The sequence below is a fragment of the Lingula anatina genome, chromosome 10 (assembly GCF_051362555.1).
Source record: "Lingula anatina isolate TDL-2025a chromosome 10, LinAna3.0, whole genome shotgun sequence".
In the NCBI taxonomy this organism is placed as follows: domain Eukaryota; kingdom Metazoa; phylum Brachiopoda; class Lingulata; order Lingulida; family Lingulidae; genus Lingula; species Lingula anatina.
In genome coordinates, this window is record NC_141776.1 from 10,737,001 (window position 1) to 10,758,214 (window position 21,214).

The 21,214-nt window shown below is 37.6% G+C and overlaps 2 protein-coding genes across 9 annotated transcripts in view; both read left to right on the top strand.

Moving 5' to 3' along the window:
- LOC106172929 (alpha-1,6-mannosylglycoprotein 6-beta-N-acetylglucosaminyltransferase A) overlaps positions 1-10,798 on the top strand; it is a 379,609-nt gene extending 368,811 nt beyond the window's left edge. For all 7 annotated transcript variants that reach the window (XM_086997894.1, XM_086997895.1, XM_086997891.1 and 4 more), the window contains exons 3-13: positions 373-546; positions 806-866; positions 1,530-1,632; positions 2,675-2,815; positions 3,047-3,180; positions 3,460-3,581; positions 5,488-5,655; positions 6,270-6,416; positions 6,735-6,854; positions 7,294-7,471; positions 9,043-10,798. In XM_086997894.1, coding sequence (XP_086854020.1) covers positions 373-546; positions 806-866; positions 1,530-1,632; positions 2,675-2,815; positions 3,047-3,180; positions 3,460-3,581; positions 5,488-5,655; positions 6,270-6,416; positions 6,735-6,854; positions 7,294-7,471; positions 9,043-9,293 — 1,599 coding nt within the window. In that variant the 3' untranslated portion in view covers positions 9,294-10,798. The remainder of the gene's footprint in view (positions 1-372; positions 547-805; positions 867-1,529; positions 1,633-2,674; positions 2,816-3,046; positions 3,181-3,459; positions 3,582-5,487; positions 5,656-6,269; positions 6,417-6,734; positions 6,855-7,293; positions 7,472-9,042) is intronic.
- Positions 10,799-11,357: 559 nt separating this feature from the next.
- On the top strand, positions 11,358-21,214 carry LOC106172938 (matrilin-1). 2 transcript variants are annotated; one of them, XM_013553877.2, is made up of 8 exons: positions 11,358-11,571; positions 13,367-13,451; positions 16,615-16,860; positions 17,775-17,986; positions 18,572-18,719; positions 19,119-19,354; positions 19,641-19,962; positions 20,278-21,214. In XM_013553877.2, the coding sequence occupies exons 1-8, from the start codon at positions 11,521-11,523 to the stop codon at positions 20,361-20,363; spliced, it is 1,386 nt and encodes a 461-aa protein (XP_013409331.2). In that variant the 5' UTR covers positions 11,358-11,520; the 3' UTR covers positions 20,364-21,214. The 2 variants fall into 2 exon arrangements, with proteins under 2 accessions (XP_013409331.2, XP_013409333.2); XM_013553879.2 differs by lacking the exon at positions 13,367-13,451.

A 21,214-nucleotide genomic window follows, 5' to 3' on the forward strand; every position in this document is an offset into this window, starting at 1 on the left:
AAGTGATTAGGCCTTTGTTTGCTATGATTTTATAGTTTGCATTGATAAAAACAGTGGTTAGATACTTTAATGGTGGATATTTTTTTATCCTTACAGATTGCAGACCATGGATTAAAACTGCATTTTTAAATATCAAATCATAGCTAGTTTTATTTGAATATGGACCTTTCGATGAGCAGAAAATTAAAAAAAAAAGATAAATTTCAAACTGATTATAAGGAAAATGTCGTTTATGGATCAAGAAAAAGACACCGCCTGAAGTTAAAGTTTCTGTAGAAACCCCTTTTTTTATTATGAATTCCATGTTTGCAATAGCTCCATAGTTGAGTGATATATACTCCCCCTCTTATAACTGACCAATGCTTTCTACAGGCTGTGGTCAAACTGGACCTCATGGGATTAAAGGTGCTGCTGCTGCACCCTTGCCCAGGGAGACAGTTCGAATGGATGCGCATCCGTATTGAGCGGATGTGGCTCCAGTGGCGCCAGGGTGCTATAGATCTTCTGAAGACTGGCCAACTGCAACGCGTTAGGAAAAAGAAAAAGGTACATTATTGACTCATTACATGTATTTACCTTATTTCTGGTGAAATTTATTTCGGATCGATTCTTTTGTGAGCGTTGTTATGAGAATTAAGCACTGTTTGCAAACTAATCTACGTGTACCTTTGTCAATAGTCCATGCTAATTACAATTTACCGTGGCTTTTTCTTCAAAGTTTTCTGATACACGTAAACTTAAAGAGTTACTGGTGAACTGAAGGGAAGTTAATTATAAACAATTTAATATTTTCAAATTTATTCAGATCCTGCTTTTTTTCGGCACACTTGCCGGAGTAACGAGACTGGATGAGCTCGCTTTCAAAGGTAATTTTCTGTTGGTCAATATATGTTGGCTTTCATGTTACTCATCAATGGGATCATAAGGCATTGACAGGTGGTTGTCATATATTAAAAACAGTATGTGCATCCGGTCAAAAGGATACAGCATACGACTGCCGCACTGGCAGGGTTTGTCCCCGAGTTTGCACCCCGAGTTCAGAGGATAGCGGAAGCTGTCCTCTATTATCATCAGAGAAGTGAGTTGCTTGTGAACTATGTGACTCAGAACGGCTTTGACTGATGAATGTATACCATTAAACCGGTCTTCTTTGTGTCTTATGATATTTTTACTCCTTTTTCCTATGTTTAAGTTATTTGACTATTCTACCGGTACATGCTGTAACATTTGACGATTGTGTAGTGATAATACAACAGTAGATGTGTCACTGAGTGTCAGTTAGTGTTAAAAAGTCATTCTTGTGTTACAAAGATTTATGGGCTCCTATCACACTATAACTCTTCTGTATAAAAATGTGATAACTTGTTATATTTGTCAAGTCATTATCAACAAGTTGTTTACTTATTTCTTTTTCCCTTTTTTTTTGGAGGGGGTGGGGGTGGGGGCGATAACAGGAACACGCAGAGGGTAAATTCTTGACACGAAGTGAAACTTTGAACAGGCTTCTTACACTCATTAATCTCTTCCAGGCGGTCCACTTGGTGAATTAGTACAGTGGTCTGATTTAGTGACGTCAATCTATATTCTTGGTCATGACATATTCTTCTTCACTGAATTAAATCAACTTTACAGGTGAGTTTTTTGTCCGATTTTAAATATACATTCCTGTTAACAACGCACGGAACATTCCTAAAACTAGTTAATTTTTTCTAAATTACACTGTGGCAGACGTCAGAAGACCGTTATATTGATATTTCTGGCTTAGCAATGGCAGTTGAAAATGTTCAAGTTACGGAAGTTGAACAAACTCCGCCAGCAATGCACAATACGTTATATATATACCCAAACAAAATATCAAAAGTGAAAGGTCGCGTGAGCATACCAAACGTGTCTCTGTCGGTCTAACGTGTAATTGGGGCATATTAAAGGGGGATAAAGCATTTTAGTACAGTATACCTCAGCGACGAACAACATTAACAATGCAGTTTTGATAATTTAAATTGAAAGCAATATTCCTTTATCTCTTGGAATATATCATACTTTGTAGTACGCGTGTCCCACTTTCAATTTTATTTTTGATTCAAATATTTTATGTAAGAATAATTACGAAAAATGCTCATCCATTTCCACATTTTACCTGTTCGCATCCATATACAATACAAACTACAGTCCATCGTCATGTTTACAGAAAAACGCTTTTTATTGACAAAATGAGAAGATGTGGATATTTTAATTTTATATTTAAAAAAAATGATATTTAAACAACTGAGATATAGCGTAACGTATCCCAGTTTACATGTACCATGTCGAAACCTAAGCACGTAGAATTTACAGCAACACTATACGGGGGAAATACTGTGCCTTACATGTATATATATGTAAAATATACACCAAATATTGGAATCTGCCCTAGCCTTGAAGATTGTTATAAAAGTGAAATAATAACAGTAATGATAATAATAAAATCATACTTTGAGATGAGAAGGAACTGTTAATAACAAAATGTATTAAAAAGATAATGAGAGTTAACTGATTTAAAGTTTAGTTTTAAAACGAAAAACGGCTAAATGATAAAAACCTTTTCAATAGCAATGTACTGGGTATAAGACAGAATATTATATCGTAACATGTCAATGAAAAACGAGCATTATTCATGTCCCCATTTCACTTCCAGACAATTGGCTGATGATGGTGGAGACGTTGATCTTGACTGGAGCCATCGACGACTGCCTTTTGACGTCATCTTCACCGACATCAACGGGTTAAAACTGATGACGAGATTCTTGAAAGTCGACACGATATTAGGTCCCAACAGGTCAGTTTTTCTATGTGAACAAATGTTGGGTAACTGTAAAAAGTCCGAACGTGAAATTTCCATTTACCAAAAGATATCCTGTTACCTCGAAACGCTTAGCCTATCCCAGCCGCCTGTAATACGTTCTTGGACTATTTTTGATAACACAAGTGAGCTGATGCAACTAAATCTATTTACTGTTTAAACTATTTAATAGTGTTGTTTTTAAATGATAAAGACTTACATTTCCAGGTGCTTATTTCGTGTGCTGGATTCTTTCGGAACTGAGGCCGTGTTTAATTTTGGCCCCTACACCAAGGAGAAAAAACTGAACGGTTATTGGAACCCTATCGACTTGGAGCTGCAGCAATTTTTTACAATGTTCCGTGAGTTCTAGGACTGTGTGAGAGAGAGAGAGAGAGAGAGAGAGAGAGAGAGAGAGAGCGAGCGAAAGCATGGTATGCGACAGAAGTAACGCTAAAACTATCACAATATATCACTTCATCAAATTAAGATCGGTAGGAAATAGAAAACTTCAGTGTTTGAGAAAAAAAAACATTTCCATCAATGGCTCGACCTCAGTGTCACTTTAGAAAAAAATATTATCTTCAATTAAAATGTCAAAATTTATTTATTGATAATAGAAGTGGCCATTAACATTACAGCTCACACTGTGGACAATTCCTTCATGGGGTTTGTGATAGAGAGACCATCCGTGGACAACAACGGGACAATAGAACGACACAATCAAGCTTTAATCTACGCAAAACGGGACGGATATTTCATAGTAGGTGGAATAGTGTGTCACGCCAGTTATAAGCATAGAAAGCAGAACAGGGACAAAGGGGGACGACCCAAGGCGCTATTTTTTCAAATGTTTAGATCCCACCCCATTTCAAATGGGCTATTATATGGCTGGATCAGTAATACCTGTCGGCACATTACTTGGATAATGCACTGGGGTATGAAACGTGTATATTAGTTTATCTGAGGCATACATTTGATAATTTAAGCCCCCTTTACACTGACCGGCGTTCTCTCTGCGTCTCATAGTACGGCCCCGTTTGAGATTTAAAAAAATAATAATACTTTACTTGCCGACAACTGGCATTGAGCATTCATTCTGCAACCAAAGCAATGCTTGTGCCTCTTTTCTACGACCGCAGCGATGCCAGTTTTATGGTCGCACAAAGTACGCAGAAAGGACGCCGTCCAGTGTAAAGGGGGCTTAACGTACTAGCTCACATTTCTCGTCTGGTAAGTGATTAGTTGCAGAAACGCAATGTACGTTCTGAGGATGGAACAACCTTCATTGAGCCCTGATACATAACTTTTTGAGCACCTGCTTTATGACTTAGACCCCATTCCCAGAGATTAGATCGATCTAAACTAGATCGACCTATCTCCCTGGGGGTTCACGCTAAATAGCTGTCAGCCGAGCGGGCACGAAAGTTAATTACCCCCTTACAGCTTGTAGTAGGCGGGACGGACATTTAAGCCGGATTATCTGACAGTAATCTAGTGAGACTCCCCACGGGGATAGATCGATCTAAATTTCTGGGAATACGCCCTTAGAGTTCATAATTGTGTGTAAATTTGTGACAATTGGTAGTGTCTTTTTAAATCTATGGACATTTTGCCTCTCTGGAAAACACTGTGGACCATACGATTAACAAGATGTAAGGGGTGCATGCTGTAAATTTGAATAGATGGTATAAATTTAGGATATCTTCACCGGTATTTTGCATTTCTGTACCGTGTGTCATGTTCGATATGGTGTCTGGAATAAAAAGGCACTATTTAAAATGGTTTACAGCTGTGATGTGATCGTTTGTAAAACAAAAACACGTGGAATTGGAGGTGGGACAACCTTTTTGACCAAGGGTGTATTTCCCATAGACACAAAAACACATTTATACATGTAGGCCGGCGAATAATATAATATCATCTGATATATCTGATTTTTATGTACAGCAACAGGTGTGTCTGTACATAAAGCCGTCACCTGCGTCTGTCGTCGTTGTGCACTTTCAGATATAATGCGACAGGTAGAAAACCGTTTGACTTATTGTCTTCAAAATATCACAACTAACGCATATTCATATAGTACAGACCAAGTTCGAAAACGAACTTGATGGGACCATTTTCCAAAAGGAATGTTTTTTTTTCGCTTTTTAAACATGTATATGCAAAACATATAGCATATTTCAATGGAAACCGATAGGCCTATTTTCTCACAGGAATGGTCAACATTACTAAAATGTATATTTTGTGATTATGCTGTTTAGCATTATATAACATTGCATCAAAATTGACGAAAACCCTATTTTGGGAACTGCCACCGTACTGACGATTAAAAGAAAACCGTGTTACTTATGATTCTCTAACTTACCAAAAAGATTTATAGGACTGAACTACCCGTACAGCTTGAATTGGAAAATCAGTCCTATTGAGGCGAATTAGAACTCTCATGGGCCTGAAGCCTTAAGCTACCGGTAGTTACATATCCCTAGCGTACGTGTTACCTGTTGTAAATAATTAAAACTTGGTGTCGACTTAGCTACACAGTGTATTATTGCATCAAAATTGACAAAATAGCTTATTGTTTATGACATATTTTCTGCTTTTTGTCTGTACGTTTGACAGCTTTGCTGTCTTTTATTGTTTCATTACATAACATTAATCATTACCAGGGTAAAAAGCCATATCTAGATGTTATCCACGAGTTTTTGGAAATCCATGCGACAGCTGCTAAGATGGAGGGGTTTGACAAAGAAAACGTCACCTACACTCCAGAATATGCGGTGAACCACGGACTACTGCATGGGCCAGATTATTACAAATTACTTTATCAGTCTAAGGTAATGGTGCTATGAAGGCTGGTTGAATATTCCTTGGCGGATCAAGGAATTTTTCTAGTCTGGGCGTTGGATGGGGGGATGGGGGGGGGGGGGGGCGCAAGGATATATTTTACCGTGTATTGTTCCTCAAATATAACAAAATATATCATTAAATATTAACTAATCAAATATATAAGCTACGCCCAAGCTACGGCTTTTACACCTTCGCCAGGGACTCGTATTTTTCATGTTTTTTTATTAGTTGATCTGTATGGATGCCAATTATATTGAATATTATAAATCCTCGTAGTCTGTACTAATCAGATAGAACCCCGGAATTCCTTTCCTAGGACTACCGTTTCTGTCACAAAGGCTGTCTGGTACATGTTAACGGGCTTGTCGTTTTCCACACTTTAGACACATTTTTGATCAATAACTCTAGTGCCACTAGTATAAAGTACATCACACAGAATTGTGCATTAAAGATATTACTGTAAGTTGAATTTTCCAACATAGAATCGTAGAAAAACACCTTGTGTTACGTCGCACAATAATAGTGCATGCATTCATTATATTATGTGTCTTTTCTTTCCTCCTATAAATCAATATTTGACCGTTTTTTCCACTTATTCCAGCTGTTCGTAGGCCTGGGGTTCCCCTACGAGGGCCCAGCACCTCTGGAGGCCATTGCAGCCGGCTGTGTCTTCATCAATCCCCGGTTCTCACCTCCGCTAAGTCGCAAAAACTCTGCCTTTTTTAGCGGTAAACCAACATTCAGAGAGGTAAGGTTAGGAATGGCCTTTAGGAGTGAGAACACACACACACACACGCATGCGCTTGGAGGTTCGCAAAAATGAGCCGACGATACAATAAATTGTTATAGGTGTAATATAAGAGGTGGCAAAATACAGCAGAAGAGGTTTTAAAGCTATACGTCAATTTATATTCATATGTTATGATACTGAGTACAACGAAAATCGAAGTATTTATATATTTATATATCAAGTGTATAGAACAAAAGGAGTAAAGTCTTACACATTATTCATTGTGTACTATTTTTAAAAATTGATGGAAAACATCGTTTGTTTGTTACACTTCAGATAACAAGCCAGCATCCCTATGCAGAACATTTTATTGGAGAACCATCCGTGTATACTGTAGATGTAAAGAATTTAACTGCAGTTCGGGAAACGCTGAAAACGGTTCTTGCTCAAAAGAAGGTAAATATGTTCTTAATCGGTCTTAACAAAATTTTCTTAATTAATTCATTTTCACATTTACAAACGTTGCAAAGTAAATGAAGTGTTATTATTTTGCACTTCAGATAATTAACCAAATTATCAAAACGATATTTCATATTTTTGCTGTTATTCATATTATGTGATAATTACCTCATTTTTTAATCGATACGTCCAACGAATTTTTCTTTTATGAATACAAGGTTACGGTTTCACCTAACACATTTTAAAGAGGTCTGACGTTATTTCCAGTGATGGTTGCTTTCGATGGTTGCATTCAATGGCAGAAAATGTTTCAATTAATTCCTGGATGTGTTTCAGAGCTGAATTTATCTTTGAATTAATATATTTATCATTGATTTGGTCACGTGGATGTCACATAAACGTCGTCATATCACCAGCGCCTTTTTTCTTGGTTTAGGTCCATCCTCACGTGCCATTTGAATTCACAGAAGCGGGCATGTTACAAAGAATGAATTTTTACATCGAGAACCAGGACTTCTGTTCAAGACCTTACAGGAGTCACATACCGGCCACAGACGTGACCTTCTTTCTCAGTGACCTCAGCGAGTCCTGTACCGACAGTTGCCATAAACACGGTGAGCACTGACTGCTGGTCATTTCAGATAGCCACAATTATTTATACAGGTTTGAGATATACTTGATATTGCTGCTAATGATTGATACACAGTTACATACAAAATTTGAATCTATTCATGGGTTTCTATGAAGTATTTTTCAATATGGATACATGTAATAGCTATGACTTTCAACATCATACTCGTTATTTATGAAATTGTTTTACCCGGTAAATTGTCTAACGTAGATATGTAGTCTTCTGTAGAAGAACCTACATTTAACCAGTATACGTACATCCACATGCATGTAAAAGTTAAAATTGAGTTACGAGCATACATGCGGTTTTAATACAGCGGATAAATAGTTACAGTGGCCGTATTTGAACTAAGGCCACACTTTTTTATTTTTATGGATGACATCCTGCGCGCGCACCGATTTTCGTCTGTTCTCCGGAAAAAAAAAAAAAAAAAGATCACCTCTAACGACGTCAGTTGTCGTAAATGTCGTTATTGAATTTGCAAGAAGAGGAGCTTTCTGTGCATGCGTATTATCGCCACGTGGAAATATGGCCGCTTTGCCGTCAAATTCATCTCTAGGATTACTTTCAAATTACACGACAATTAAAGTCATAAAGAGAACGGGGGCCGTCGTTTGGATTGGTATGGCATTGATATTGGGCATGGAGATATCACAATTACAATTATACGAAAGGCTGGCGGCGGCCAGCGATTATCGTCTGGTAAATTTTAGTGACATTCTGTCCAAAGCAGCACAGCACATACCATGTTTTTTGTAGCGAAAAAAGGGTCGACAAGGAATTTTTTATTTTTATTTTGGACTGTTTTTTGTTTCGCCCTCTCGCACCGATTTCGGTGTCAATAGAAGATGTCATCCATAAAAATAAAAAAGTGTGGCCTAACGGAACTACTGTATTTCACTGACAATATACACGTACATATACTAGTATTATAAGCATTGTGTCAGCCCGCCGTGTATGATTGGGGTTATTCAGAATAAAATATCCGAGCATCAACTGATCCAAGGATCAAATATGGCGGACCCTACATGAAAGGAAGACCGCTAAATCCTGTAATGTTCGTCCCTGCAGGGGCACAGTAATTAAATCTCGGCTCCATTCAACCAGACGCACGGGGAGGCGTGTGAGAGGCGGAGAGACCGTTACAGGATTAAGCGGTCTTCCTTGCATGTATGGTATATTTTATTGCATATTTGAGCTTTGGACCAGTTGATACTCGGATCTTCTATTCTGAATGGCCACAATGGCCCCATAGGGGCGAATCCAAAAATATATGCTGACAGTCTTCCAAATGATATTTGTTGATCCATCCTACATTTTTGACCGTCTGCCAAGAAAAATAAATAAGTAAATAAAATAAAATAAAATAAAATAGATTCCCGTCAATGTAAAACTTGAGAAATTCTGATCGTCTTCCAGAATACCCAAACACCTTCCCCCCGCTAGAACAAGGAACAAGTTTTCCCCATTTCGAAGTATTGGCTTTTTAAAGTTATTTTATTGAATAGATTCTTTTAGGGTTGTCTGTAGTAAGATTTTTCATCATCATTTTAGGTCTAACGTGTGAACCTAGTCATTTCAACAGAACCAACAGTCCAGTCACCGTACAGAAACTGAGCTTGCACTGCAATAAATCGACATTTGGTGCTGATCCAATATTCCCATCTGTCTCTAAATCGACGTGTAACTTCCAAATAGAGGACATGCTTTTCAGTTGTGCCGGAAGCGGTGCTGATCATCGCAGGATATGCCCTTGTCGGACGTTTAAGAAAGGGCAGTGGGCCCTGTGTGAAAGTTGCCATTGAACACTATTGATATTTATTACGTAGCCTTTAGGCAATTACTTTTTATTAATTTTTATCAATTTTATCAAATTTTCTTGTTGTAAAGGTTTTTAGCTTCGTGTGCACCTATGTTCCTTGTCCAGTTTTATTCACCACGGGGTGACCAAAAACTCTGTAAGATACAGTTTCAGGTTAGTGTAGAAAATGAAAGGTTTAATCTTACAACATAATCAGTTTTTGGGCTTTAAATCGATCCTTATTGCAAAAGCGGCTCCAGGCAACATTCAGCCTAAATAATTTAGATGCAAAAGGAAATACAATGACTTCTCAATATAGTAGCGGTATAAGATTTTCCTGTAATTTATGGAATATAACTTATTGTATCTGTGATAATTATCATAGAGTTAAACATGTTGATTTAAGTGCTTTGTTGCCAATTTTTTTTTTGCTATTGGCGATGTGGTAATTTAGCTCTACTATGGCGTAGTGGTTGAAATGATTTGGCCATCACATAACCAGTACATAGGGATGATACGTTATATGGGGAATAACTGGAATTACGTCCACATGCGCCATTTATTAATCTCTTCGGTACAACCAAACATTTTGCGAGCCTTCTTTAGTAACACTTTAAAGTGGGGATCAATAGTACGCGCGTGATACAAGTGAGCAAAAACAATAAACAGAAAATTGTTTTCGGTTGAATTCATGCCAAGGTCAAACAAAAGTTAGTAAGAAGTACAAACTGCAAATATAAGGGGGTTCAACATAAGCCACTGCATTTCAGTCTCTGATTCATTACTGTGATCATTTAACCGTGCTTAAGTTCAGCTTATCCTTACTATATGTAAAAATGTATTATAAGGAAACAACACGACGAAAAAAAGGTTTTGATAAAAGTGCTTCTTGGTAAAAAATAATTTTCATGGGTATGTCGATCCCCCAATCCCAAGTGTTTTCGGGTCCAATTACCTACGTACACGTGGGCAACCCAGTAGGGGATCTATTGTTAAGATAATTTGCCGCTAATTGGTCAGAAGAAGAGGGTGACAGAGGCCACTGAAACCGCGTGTAGATTGCTCACACTGGCGCACGTCACTCGTGGTCCTAATGTAGATCATGGACATAATAAGATATATTTACTTATACGTTTCATTTTGTGCAACATTTTATCACGAAAACGTCCAAAATTTATCCATTTTGTTGTTTTTATAATGGAATTGCTTCATTCCTTTCTTTATCACTGCCAGTACATCTTAATTTAATATCATTGTATCTTGTTTAAATTTGCGAAACGTTTAATGTCAGGAACCAATTATTTTTACATAAAGAATCCTATAAAAATTAATATTTATACTTAGAAATATATGCATTTTTCTGCAATTTAGGTCTTAGGGAATTGTGTGTAAATGAATTTCCCACCTGCACGTGTACTCTTATGTACATGTAATTACTTTTTGCCATTGTTATTCTACATTCCTTTTTATCATTTTAAGCAAATAAATATATTTTTCTGTCTTTTCTAACTTTTCTCTTGTTTTAATCAGTCAATAAATTCTGATAAATTCACTGAAAGACACCATTTTATCGGATTAATCTGTTTTTATAAATATGTTGTTTATCTGTTTGTTCACTTTATTTATGAAGTCAGTCTTGACGTCACAACTATTGTTAAGATGCATTTTTTAATCACCACATGATGGTGAGTCCCAGTTGTATCGAGACAAAGGGCACAAACGAAGCCGGACAGAACCCTTGTACCACTCACGAGGGTTCAAATAGTAAAAGCTTGTCAGAATTTATATCACATTCCAAGTGCAAAGTAGGCTATATCGTACAGTGTTTCTTAGCGAATGTAAATAAATTAATATTATTAAATGTGCTTATATACATGGCTAGCCAGATAACCAAAATAACACGAAGTATTATTTTTTATAACCTTTTATATTTTTTAGCTTACTCCTCATTGAATGAACATAATTTTTTAATGAGAAGAATCAAGAAGCGAGCGTCAGACGAGACCCCCACTTGGGTCCTCCCCCAGTCAGCGCTCCCTGTAGCTATAAATTGAGCTCTACTTCCCTGTAAAGTCATTCAAAAAGAAGTCAACCAAGAGTAGAGGTTGCTCCTGAATTGTATTAGTGGTTCATTCACAGACCGCAGCAACAGAAATCAATTGTTTAGAAGTCACGCCGAGAGTTGAAGACACGCCAGACATTTTCTTTCGTCATATGAAGTTTAAGTAAAAATGATTACATTGAGTATGCTATTATGTGGAATTTTAATTTCCAGTGGGGAGGTAAGCTTCAAGGTCACATACTTGCACATTTTACTTTCTTATTCAATTAATTTGGTCATAGTTTATTAAATGGGTATTTTTGAACGTGCATATTTCCTATTTTAAAGAATGCCTTAATAATTTTCGTGGGTATTCTATTGTATATTTTCAACTTTTCGTTATTTTACTTGAATTATCTCTCAGTATATTTACTTATTTCGTGGGTATTCCTTTGTATATTTTCAACTTTTCGTTATTTTATTTGAATTTATCTCTCTATATATTTACTTATTTGATAATCTAGAAATTAACGTTCCCTACTCATGTACCGAGAATATAAGACCCCATTCCCACAGATTTTAGATCGATCTATCCCTGTGGGGAGTCTCATTAGATTACTGTCAACTTAGCAGGCTCAAATGTCTGTTCCGGCTACTAAAAGCTGTAAGGGGGTAATTAACTACCGTGCGCGCTCGGCAATTTAGCGTGAATCCCCAGGGAGTTAGGTCGATCTAAATGGATCGATCTAAATCTATGGGAATGCACTCTAAGACTGCATTCCCATAGATTTAGATCGATCCATGCGCACGGTCACACACGGTCAGGCGGCACAGACATTCAAGCCGATGTGAAGGGAATGGATGTCCGCCGTAATGCATGTCCGTAGGACATGTATTCCTAGACATGAATGTCCTGCGGACACTAAGTCCTGGGAATGCATGTCCTGTCTCTTCCATTCCTAGGAACGCATGTCCTAGGACATAATTTCCTGGGATTTAACGTCCAGTGGACACCCATTACTTAGTATTCTAAGTCCTGCAGACAGGTATCGATGTCCTAGTCGGACATATTTTCCCAGCTAGACTAGTAATAGATGTCCTCTGACATTTTCATATGAATGATGTGTTAATTTCAGAAGATTTAAACGTGATGTTTAAGAATGTTATTACGCTTATTATAATTATTTGTATACATGTACCCCTATACACACTTTATTCGGCTAGCTTTTGATATTTTAAATAAACGAAAAACTACAAATTAGTACTAGATTTAGGATATATATATAAACGGCCGGTTTACATCCATATATATTATGTCCGATAAATATGAACAATATGAGATTCGCGCCATTCACTGCACCTTGTGAAATATCTCGGCCTCTTCACATTAATGTCTTAATTGTTGTTATGGACCTCCGTTCCTGGGGGACATGCATTCCTTTCACGGACATGTTCCTTCACGTTCCTACGGACATGCATTACGGCGGACATCCATTCCCTTCACACCGGCTAAGTTGACAGAAAGCTACTAATAGTCTCTAATCAGACTCCCCACAGGGATAGATCGATCTAAAATCTGTGGGAATGGGGTCTAAGTCATTCATCTATTTTAATTGGAGGCTGTCTAATCACATAATGTTTGCTACATTTATCTATCATTTGGGAACAGACATAAATTATTTTAATGATGACAATGATACCTTCACTTGTTTTACTATAGGTAAGATAATCAATAGCCATTATTTCAATTACACACACACACACACACACACACACACACACACACACATATATAGGACGTTAAGACATTCAAACCCAAGGATCGAATAAATGTGAAAAATTAGCTTAAAAAGTCAAAGAACTGTGGAGGCTATACCCCCCTCCCCAACCCCTGAATACGTGAGCACAATAAAGATGGTGTTATTCTCATACCAAACTCGCAAGTGAACGTATGTTTGGTGATATATGTATCTGCATTCTCCCTGTCTCATTCTCGTGGTACTTAATGGAAGTTATAGAAGATATTTTATTTACAGGTCAGGGCCGACTCACTGCCAGGGCGGGGTGATTTGAGGTCAGAAAATGCAGGGACCCAAACTGTGAATAAAGGCACGTCTAAAAGTAAGCACGGAATTGATGACAAGTTATAATTTCTTTTTTACCCAGCGTCTTCGATTTGGAGGCAAAAAGCTGCGAGCCAATCCTACCCCTGTAATAAATGTTCAAGACAGTAAGCCCCGAAATCGGACCATTCTCAGTTAGGAAAATATCAAACTTTAAAGGACAATGTTCATGTAAAAATCCATTTCTCGAATTTTGAAGATACAGCACTCAATCTATACACTAGAGGTACGTTTTAATCGATCCCCGCCATTTAAAAATTATAAAAACAATCTATTAGTAGAAAAAAAAGCGTTTTAGTAAACCTCACCTCAATATGCAAAAATGAAGCAACAGATCTGGGTCACGTGGTACTGTGACGACAATCACGATAAAGGTCTATGAGACTCAACTGAGCTGCATGGTGCATACTGTACAGACGGAGAAGTTAAGGAAAGTTGTGTTGAACGGAGTTGAGGAATTTTCGTTATGCCTCGGTGTGTTGCCGTGGGATTCACCAAAATTGCAGCTCTCGTTGACAATCTTTCTTTGTCTGTGACGGTCTTCCGTGACTTACTTACTAACTTCGGTGACAATAGTTGCGATGCTCTAGATCATGGTCACCTCAGGTGGTTTAGATCATATCAAGAGCTGGTAGTCTTTCAGATTAACTGTCATCAGTTGGCAAACTTACTGATTGCTGATGCATTTTAAATGCATTGTAGTTGACCAAAAGCTCGTTTACAACAAACCTGTTAATTATGCACTGCTGCAATTCCCAAGCCAGGTAATAACAGGTATGAAACTTGTCTTGGTGGGCTTTCATATTTTTCAATATATCTCATTTATTTCATGGGGTTATTTTATTGGTATTTGTAAATGACGTTAAATATCAATACTTAAACAATTAAGTTCAAACACGGTCGCGAACATTAATAAAAGAAATTGCTCTCAGGGTATCTTGGAGCTTCCGTGGAAGAAAACGTGTTGAGGAAAAAGAGCGTTATATTAAAGAAAAAATGGGAACTGCTATAATAAAATGGTTCGTTATCCTAATTCGTTTATGCTTTGAAGATTTGTTTCTGAAGATTATTTCATCTGAAATATTAAATAATTTAAAAGATTGATTATTTTATAACTTGAAACGCAAATTCTGCGTCAGTACGCAAATTTTTTTTTTGCAAATTTGTAAGCTTATAACACCGTGCTATAAAGATCTACTCAAGAAAAAAATTTGCTTGGGTAAAATTGAGTACGGAATGAACTGGAGACACTTGGCTTGTCATTAAGTTTACACGAAAATATGTCAGGTAATTTTATACTGTCTTTGAAAGAGTAAAGATTGAAAGATAATTTTAGACAAACTTTGACGGGGGAAATACCTACAAAGAGTAATGGGCTATTTCGCCAACATCTTGTTGAAAATTTTACACTGCACTTATTCAAATAAGCTAAGGAACTAATTGCCAAATTAATACTCTCATCACATAACAGGGGGGTAACCAGACCCGTAAAAATTGTACGCACGCATTTAAAAAGATTACAAGCACATACAGCAAAATGTAGACTTACGCAAAACATGAAGGACAGCGTAATCACAGCAAATGTACCTCATATAGTAGCTTAATTTCCATTAATAATAAAATCATCATTTAAGTCAAAAATATTCTTGCGATTTAATAACTATTTTAATTTACCCAGAACGGTATATTTATTTTAAAGGCGGTTAACTGAAATATAGTTTTATGATTTGTTTGTGAAAATTGCCCATGTCACCCTGTTAGTTTGGAGGTCTAAGCTGGATCAAGTCCGTGTTAAAATTCCTATGAAGTTGTGCAGGAAAAATTATTCCTTTCTTTCTCTAGCTCCTCGATAAACCTGGTGTTCAGATTTTATCTAGTACCCCCAGGTCTACGGGAGCTGCGCTTTGTAACTAACGCACAGGTAGATTTTTACCTGAGATAACTGGAGTAAAGCTTAGATAGAGAGTGCGTTCGATACAAGCAAGACAAATTGAATGCCATTTAACCCTCTAATTAAGAGGTAAAGGAAGTTCCAGTTAGATGGATGATTAAGATAGGACTTGTAAAGGTAACGGGCATTGTTTACCTCAGTTTAATAAAAGTATGCAAGACGGAGTGTCAGCGGTTTAATAAAATAAATTGAATTTGACAAATAACATGGACCTCATATGCAATAATCAACATTTCCCTTAACTCATTCAAATGCAGTGTTTTATACAACTTGGGATAACCATAATGAAATGCTTGTTAAAGAAATGACTAGACGGGAAATGGTTTTACACAGCTTCACGAGGATTTAAACCCCTCGGGTAAGAGATTTGAATGAGTATAAACTTTTATCAGAAGCCTGAGAAGTCATCTTACAGGTAGACAATGCAGCTCAGTTTGACAGCTAAGCACGCTCTGTTCTCCAGTGGCTCGATTGTCGTCATTGGACCACGTGACCACGTAGCTCATTAACTCCCAGGCCGAGCAAATAGGACGTTTTTTAAAGCCAAAAATTTACAAAATGAGCTTTTAATTTGTGTATTTGGATAAAGATATCGTTAGTTGGGCATGTTTTCTGAAGAATATGTTCCGTTCAGGCCATTCTGACGGCATGAAGCAAACCCTTTAAGTCACAAATGAATAAGGCCTCCACGATTTAATAAGTACATTACGTGCACCTGTAAATACAGTAAAGTCACGCGGGACGTGACACTGACATACACGTACAGTAGTTGTCAATTATTATTTACTGGCTATCTACTAATCGAAGCTAGCATTATAACAGAGAAAAAGTTACGATCGCAAGTACTATACCACAAATGATTCAGTTAACAGCGGTTTCAATTTTTGTGGTAGTAGCATAGAAGCAGTAGAAACAACGATGTTACACGTGTGATTTTACAGTTTGATACCTGTGACTCCATACGTATTGCATGTAGCGGGCAACTCAAACGTGGCTGAAATGTGTGATGTGTTATTTTCTAGATATATAAGTTAGATTTATGTAGGCCTACGGCTACTACTGGTAGTAACAACTAGGGTGAAATAAAACAGATTCAGGTATTTTTAAACGAATGAATAGCTCGTTATGATACAAAATGATATACTGAACGACAGCACCACTTTTGAGTCGGGTTTATAAGTTAAATTTCTCACGCGCCTTTTTATTTCAGTTTGTGGAGATCCTCTGGACATCATCTTCGTTATCGATGGTTCCTACAGTATTTGGAGTCCGCATTTCGTTAAGCAGAAGGAATTTCTCCGAGGCTTTGTTGAAGAGTTCAACATTGAAAGAGACGGCAACGGAACACGTATTGGCGCCATTGTTTTTGCCGACAACACAGAAGTTGCATTTAATCTCAAAGACCATTTCAATAAGGATGACCTGTTCGAGGCTATAGACAGGATAACACAGATCGGTAAGTAGCATGAGTGTAGAAAACCCCTTTGTTGATGATATGTGTATACCTGCACACACCCCACCTAGTGTTACTTCTACTATCTCCTATTACGCCATAATTACGACGTATTGATATTTCCACCTAGTGCAATCACACATATTTTGGGCTGATAAAAATATCCCGAAATTTTGAGGTTAATAACCACTTTTCTGTGATAACAAAATGAAAAGTCTCCCCCTGTCACATAAAAGTATTGCTTCTACACATTATATAGCCTATCTGTTGTAAGATCTTTGTGGCACGGTGGTCAATTCAAAATCTTTGTACAAATATACATGTACATGTATATATACCCGGTACGTACATGTGTACCGGTCCTTTAATTTATCCCGATACTTTACGCTAACCTTTTCCCATACTTATGAAATTGAACCCTGGATATTCATTTCCAGGACTACCATACAAGTACTACCGGTGTAACGTGACAGAGAGTCCCCCATAACAGAGAGTCCGCTCCCCATTCATTTGTACAGATGAGCCTCGCTGTATATTTTGACCCACTTAATTCAGACTAACCCTAACCATTAAAACTATATGGAGGGCGGACTTTCTGTTACATGGACCCTCAGTTTCGTTACACCGGCAGTACCCGTCACACCGCATATTTGTCCATGCATCCCATTGTGTATTGAATACCACGTGGGTATAAATAAAACTACATGTATTTAGTCTTGTGTATCAGAAGAGGTAAAAAACGTGACTTGTTAAATAGAATTATGATTAATTGTGATGACTAATTTTCGAAACTGTTACCGTATTTTATCCATCCGATATACGATATTTTTGTAAATATCTGTAAATACATCGTGTGATACTTACCATACTGTGCATGTGTCCTTCATTGTAACGTATTTATTTTCTATGGCATTCAGGCGGTGGCACTCACACTGACAAGGCTTTAATAAAGGTGCGAGAAGAAATGCTTCTACCATCGAACGGAGCGCGTCTTGGTCAAGTTCCGCAGATCATTATCGTGATGACAGATGGCGTCTCCTGGGACCCGAATGAGACGAAAAAGGAAGCGGAGCGTTTGCACAATGGTCAATATCCGGCAAGAGTTATTGCAATCGGAATAGGATTACAGGTAATAAAGTGAAGGAAAACTTTCGTAGCAAAACGACTCGACAGACTGAAAGCTGGATTAAATTCACTGCAGTGAAACGCTATATAATTGATTAAACGTTCTGAACTTAAGAAAAACGCTGCGCGCTTACTGTTTGTCGGTATTTGTTAGTTCTGCCTCAGACTTCACTGACAGTGTTGTACGATGACATTCATTTTGGCTTTACAGGTATGGGGAGGGCTGTTTTTCATTATTTATACCAGCCGTATTAATACCATGCACTTTTTTCAAATTGTTTACACCAATGGCTTGTGCCTTTTAATAATCTTCGTTGACGTTTAGGTCCACAAGATCGAAACACCATTACTATGACAGAATTGAACTGCTATTGTACAGGCCTGTAGGCAGCAATTTCGAAAGTTTCTTGTTCTGAAAAAGTGGAATGATGCCTTCATGTAGCTTGGTAAAATTTTACCAGGAGGGGACCTTTTCCCGGCAAAAAAGGGGTTCTTTCGAACCCCCCAAACCACTCCTGGCTACAGGCCTGCTGTAGTACGATCCATCCGTCAGCTTACATGTTTTGTACAGTTACGTTACATTTCCCAGGTCGACCAAAACGAAATATATGCACTATCAAGTTTACCAAAGGAGAAGAACGTGTTTACAGTGACGAGTTATGAGACACTCCAGGAAATCAAGAATGACCTCGCCATTCGCACTTGCGAAGTTAAATCCCCGGAAATGGAGTGGACAGGTTCGTGCTATGGTGACGTCATATTCAACAGTTTCGTCTAAACGACGATTTTCCCATACTTTCCAATGCTGTTGAATCTCTTCCGACATTCTAAGTTGGTCGTTTTTTTGGTGTCGTTTTGGTAATAAGTTTTAATGGTACAAGACTCTTTACCCCCGCATTCTTAATTAAGAGTTTATTACGGAGGGTAGCCATCTATGAAGGTACACTTCGGCGATAACCGTCGTTTTGGTGGTAAAATGGAATTAATTATACTTCCATGCGTTGTGTACAGTGTAGTAAAGTGTGAATTTTGATTCTCAGAGTTGTTTTCCCTTAAAGTGAATTTATTTTCGCCATATTATCTTCAGTGATGCATTTTACCAAATTTAAAATGTATTGTATGATGTTTCTTTTCAGACTGTGGGATAAATAGAACGGTAGATGTCGCCTTCGTGCTGGGAGAGTCCACAACCACTACGCCGGAGTCTACCGCACAGATCCTCGGGTTCGTCCGGAACCTCACGAGTCGATTTACGATCGGAGACGGAAAAATTCGGGTCGCTTTGGTACCGGCTGATTGCAATAACCCAGGGTTCCACCTCAGCAGATTTAATGATAGACAATCAATCTTTTCTCACTTGGATAATTACAGGGTGTGTAGTTCATGATTTCTTTAAAACTGCAGGAACACAGCAGCATGGTCTGTTGTAGTCTGGAAATAGCCTGGTTTACGTCACAAGACAAATAAATTATCCAACGAATCATTTAAACACAAAGAAGAATTCGCTTTCAAGATATACCAATACATGTAGTGTAATGGCTATACAGCAAAAAACGATGTTCACATTATGTACATATATCTTATCATAAATTCTAAATGTTATGATAAAAAACAACTAAATTACTAATTTATTTTGATTAATTTCAACACCATTGCAGATGGACGCTCCAACTAATGCAGGTCGACTGCATTACTTGCGCACTGTAACGTTTACATCGGCTAAAGGAGCGCGTGACGGTGTGCGTAAACTGGCCATCACAGTTCTCACCAACAAGTCACGTAATGTCAACGCAACCATAGCGGCTGCTGAGGAAGCAAAGGAAGCCGGGATTGAGATGATCGCCATCGGCATTGGGGATGAAGTAGATACGGACGAGCTGCATGGGATCGCCTCCACGACCAATAGAGTGTTCCGCCTCCTGGATTACAACGCATTCCGCGTGCGTATCAGGAGGTTGCTGTACAAAGTGATCTGTAAAGGTAAGTTGTCTAGATCAACCGAAATTAAGAAGTCGTGCCTTGTGTGTGCAGTTTATTTCAGGCGATTGATATTTAATGATATTACCCATTACAGCCATCTTATTTTTTTTAAGGAACCGAAACATTTAATTATACCTGTTTATTTGCAAAATGTCCCAACACGTTTCAACATTATTTGGATATATTTTACTTTCTTTCGGTCCACGGATGGCCCTTAGTTAAACATAATGAAGACACGAGACGCCAGAAGGTTATGAAAATGTATAAAAGTGTAGAAGTGAATAGCTGGACAATTTCTTTATTATTATTTTTTAGGTGAAACAACCCCTCATCCGGCAACGACTGAACCGCCAGTTTTTCCGACGGTATGCCTCCCTGTTACTCCGCCATCTCAACAATAAGTGTCACGTTTCTACTACAAGCGGCGTTGACATGCACGAGAAGATCACGAAACAATATTGTTTAAGCGCATGACACCGGGAGAAAACATGTTACCATCTACAATCAGCGCCATCGCCAGACCACTTTGTGCTTACAACTGCAATTTTCCCAGTTGCTCTAAACAGTCACTTCCGGTTGAGAGACACATCTGCACATACTAGTAATGCCACAGTTTAAGTAGAATTGATTACTACGAGACTTTAAAAGCTTTTTATAAGCTGCTGATAGATAGTTTAGATTGGTTAAGATAGATAAATAAAAAGAAAGATCCAATTGTTTTATTCCAATGCACCTATGCCATGGTGATTTATTGTAATCTATTACTTATAAAAAATATAGAGGGTGAAATTATAATAAAAGATGAAAATTGTCAGTATTAATTGCACAACAGTTTATTTATCATCAGTACGGGTTTCATAACAAGTCACACTATATATTGTCTTTCACACAGCAAGGCTTGTGTCACAGTATGTCTTTATAGTTGTCAGTATTATAAATGCCTGGTTATCATATAAATATGTAAAGTTTTCTTTAATTCTTTTTCCGTAGTGAGTATATTGCATACAGCTTACATGTACCAGTAGATCCATATTTTGATACAGTAGTGAAGTAAGTGAAGTTCATCTATCATGTTACAGTACTGACAAACGGTTTTAAGTATCTTTTTATACACGTGCCATGTAGCACTGGTTCAATAATAACGATAAGAGCACTATAACTTTTAAGCCTGGTCAATGCAGGCACTCGGGAGACATACAATATCTCATGTAACCGACTTTATGAAAATTTGCAAATAAATATGTCCGCGTAA

Coding starts and splice junctions, on each gene's coding strand:
- LOC106172938 (XM_013553877.2), top strand. CDS start 11,521: ATGATTACATTGAGTATGCTATTATGTGGAATTTTAATTTCCAGTGGG. Junction 13,452..16,614: donor GAATAAAGGCACGTCTAAAA/GTAAGCACGGAA, acceptor TTTTTATTTCAG/TTTGTGGAGATCCTCTGGAC. Junction 19,355..19,640: donor CTCACTTGGATAATTACAGG/GTGTGTAGTTCA, acceptor ACACCATTGCAG/ATGGACGCTCCAACTAATGC.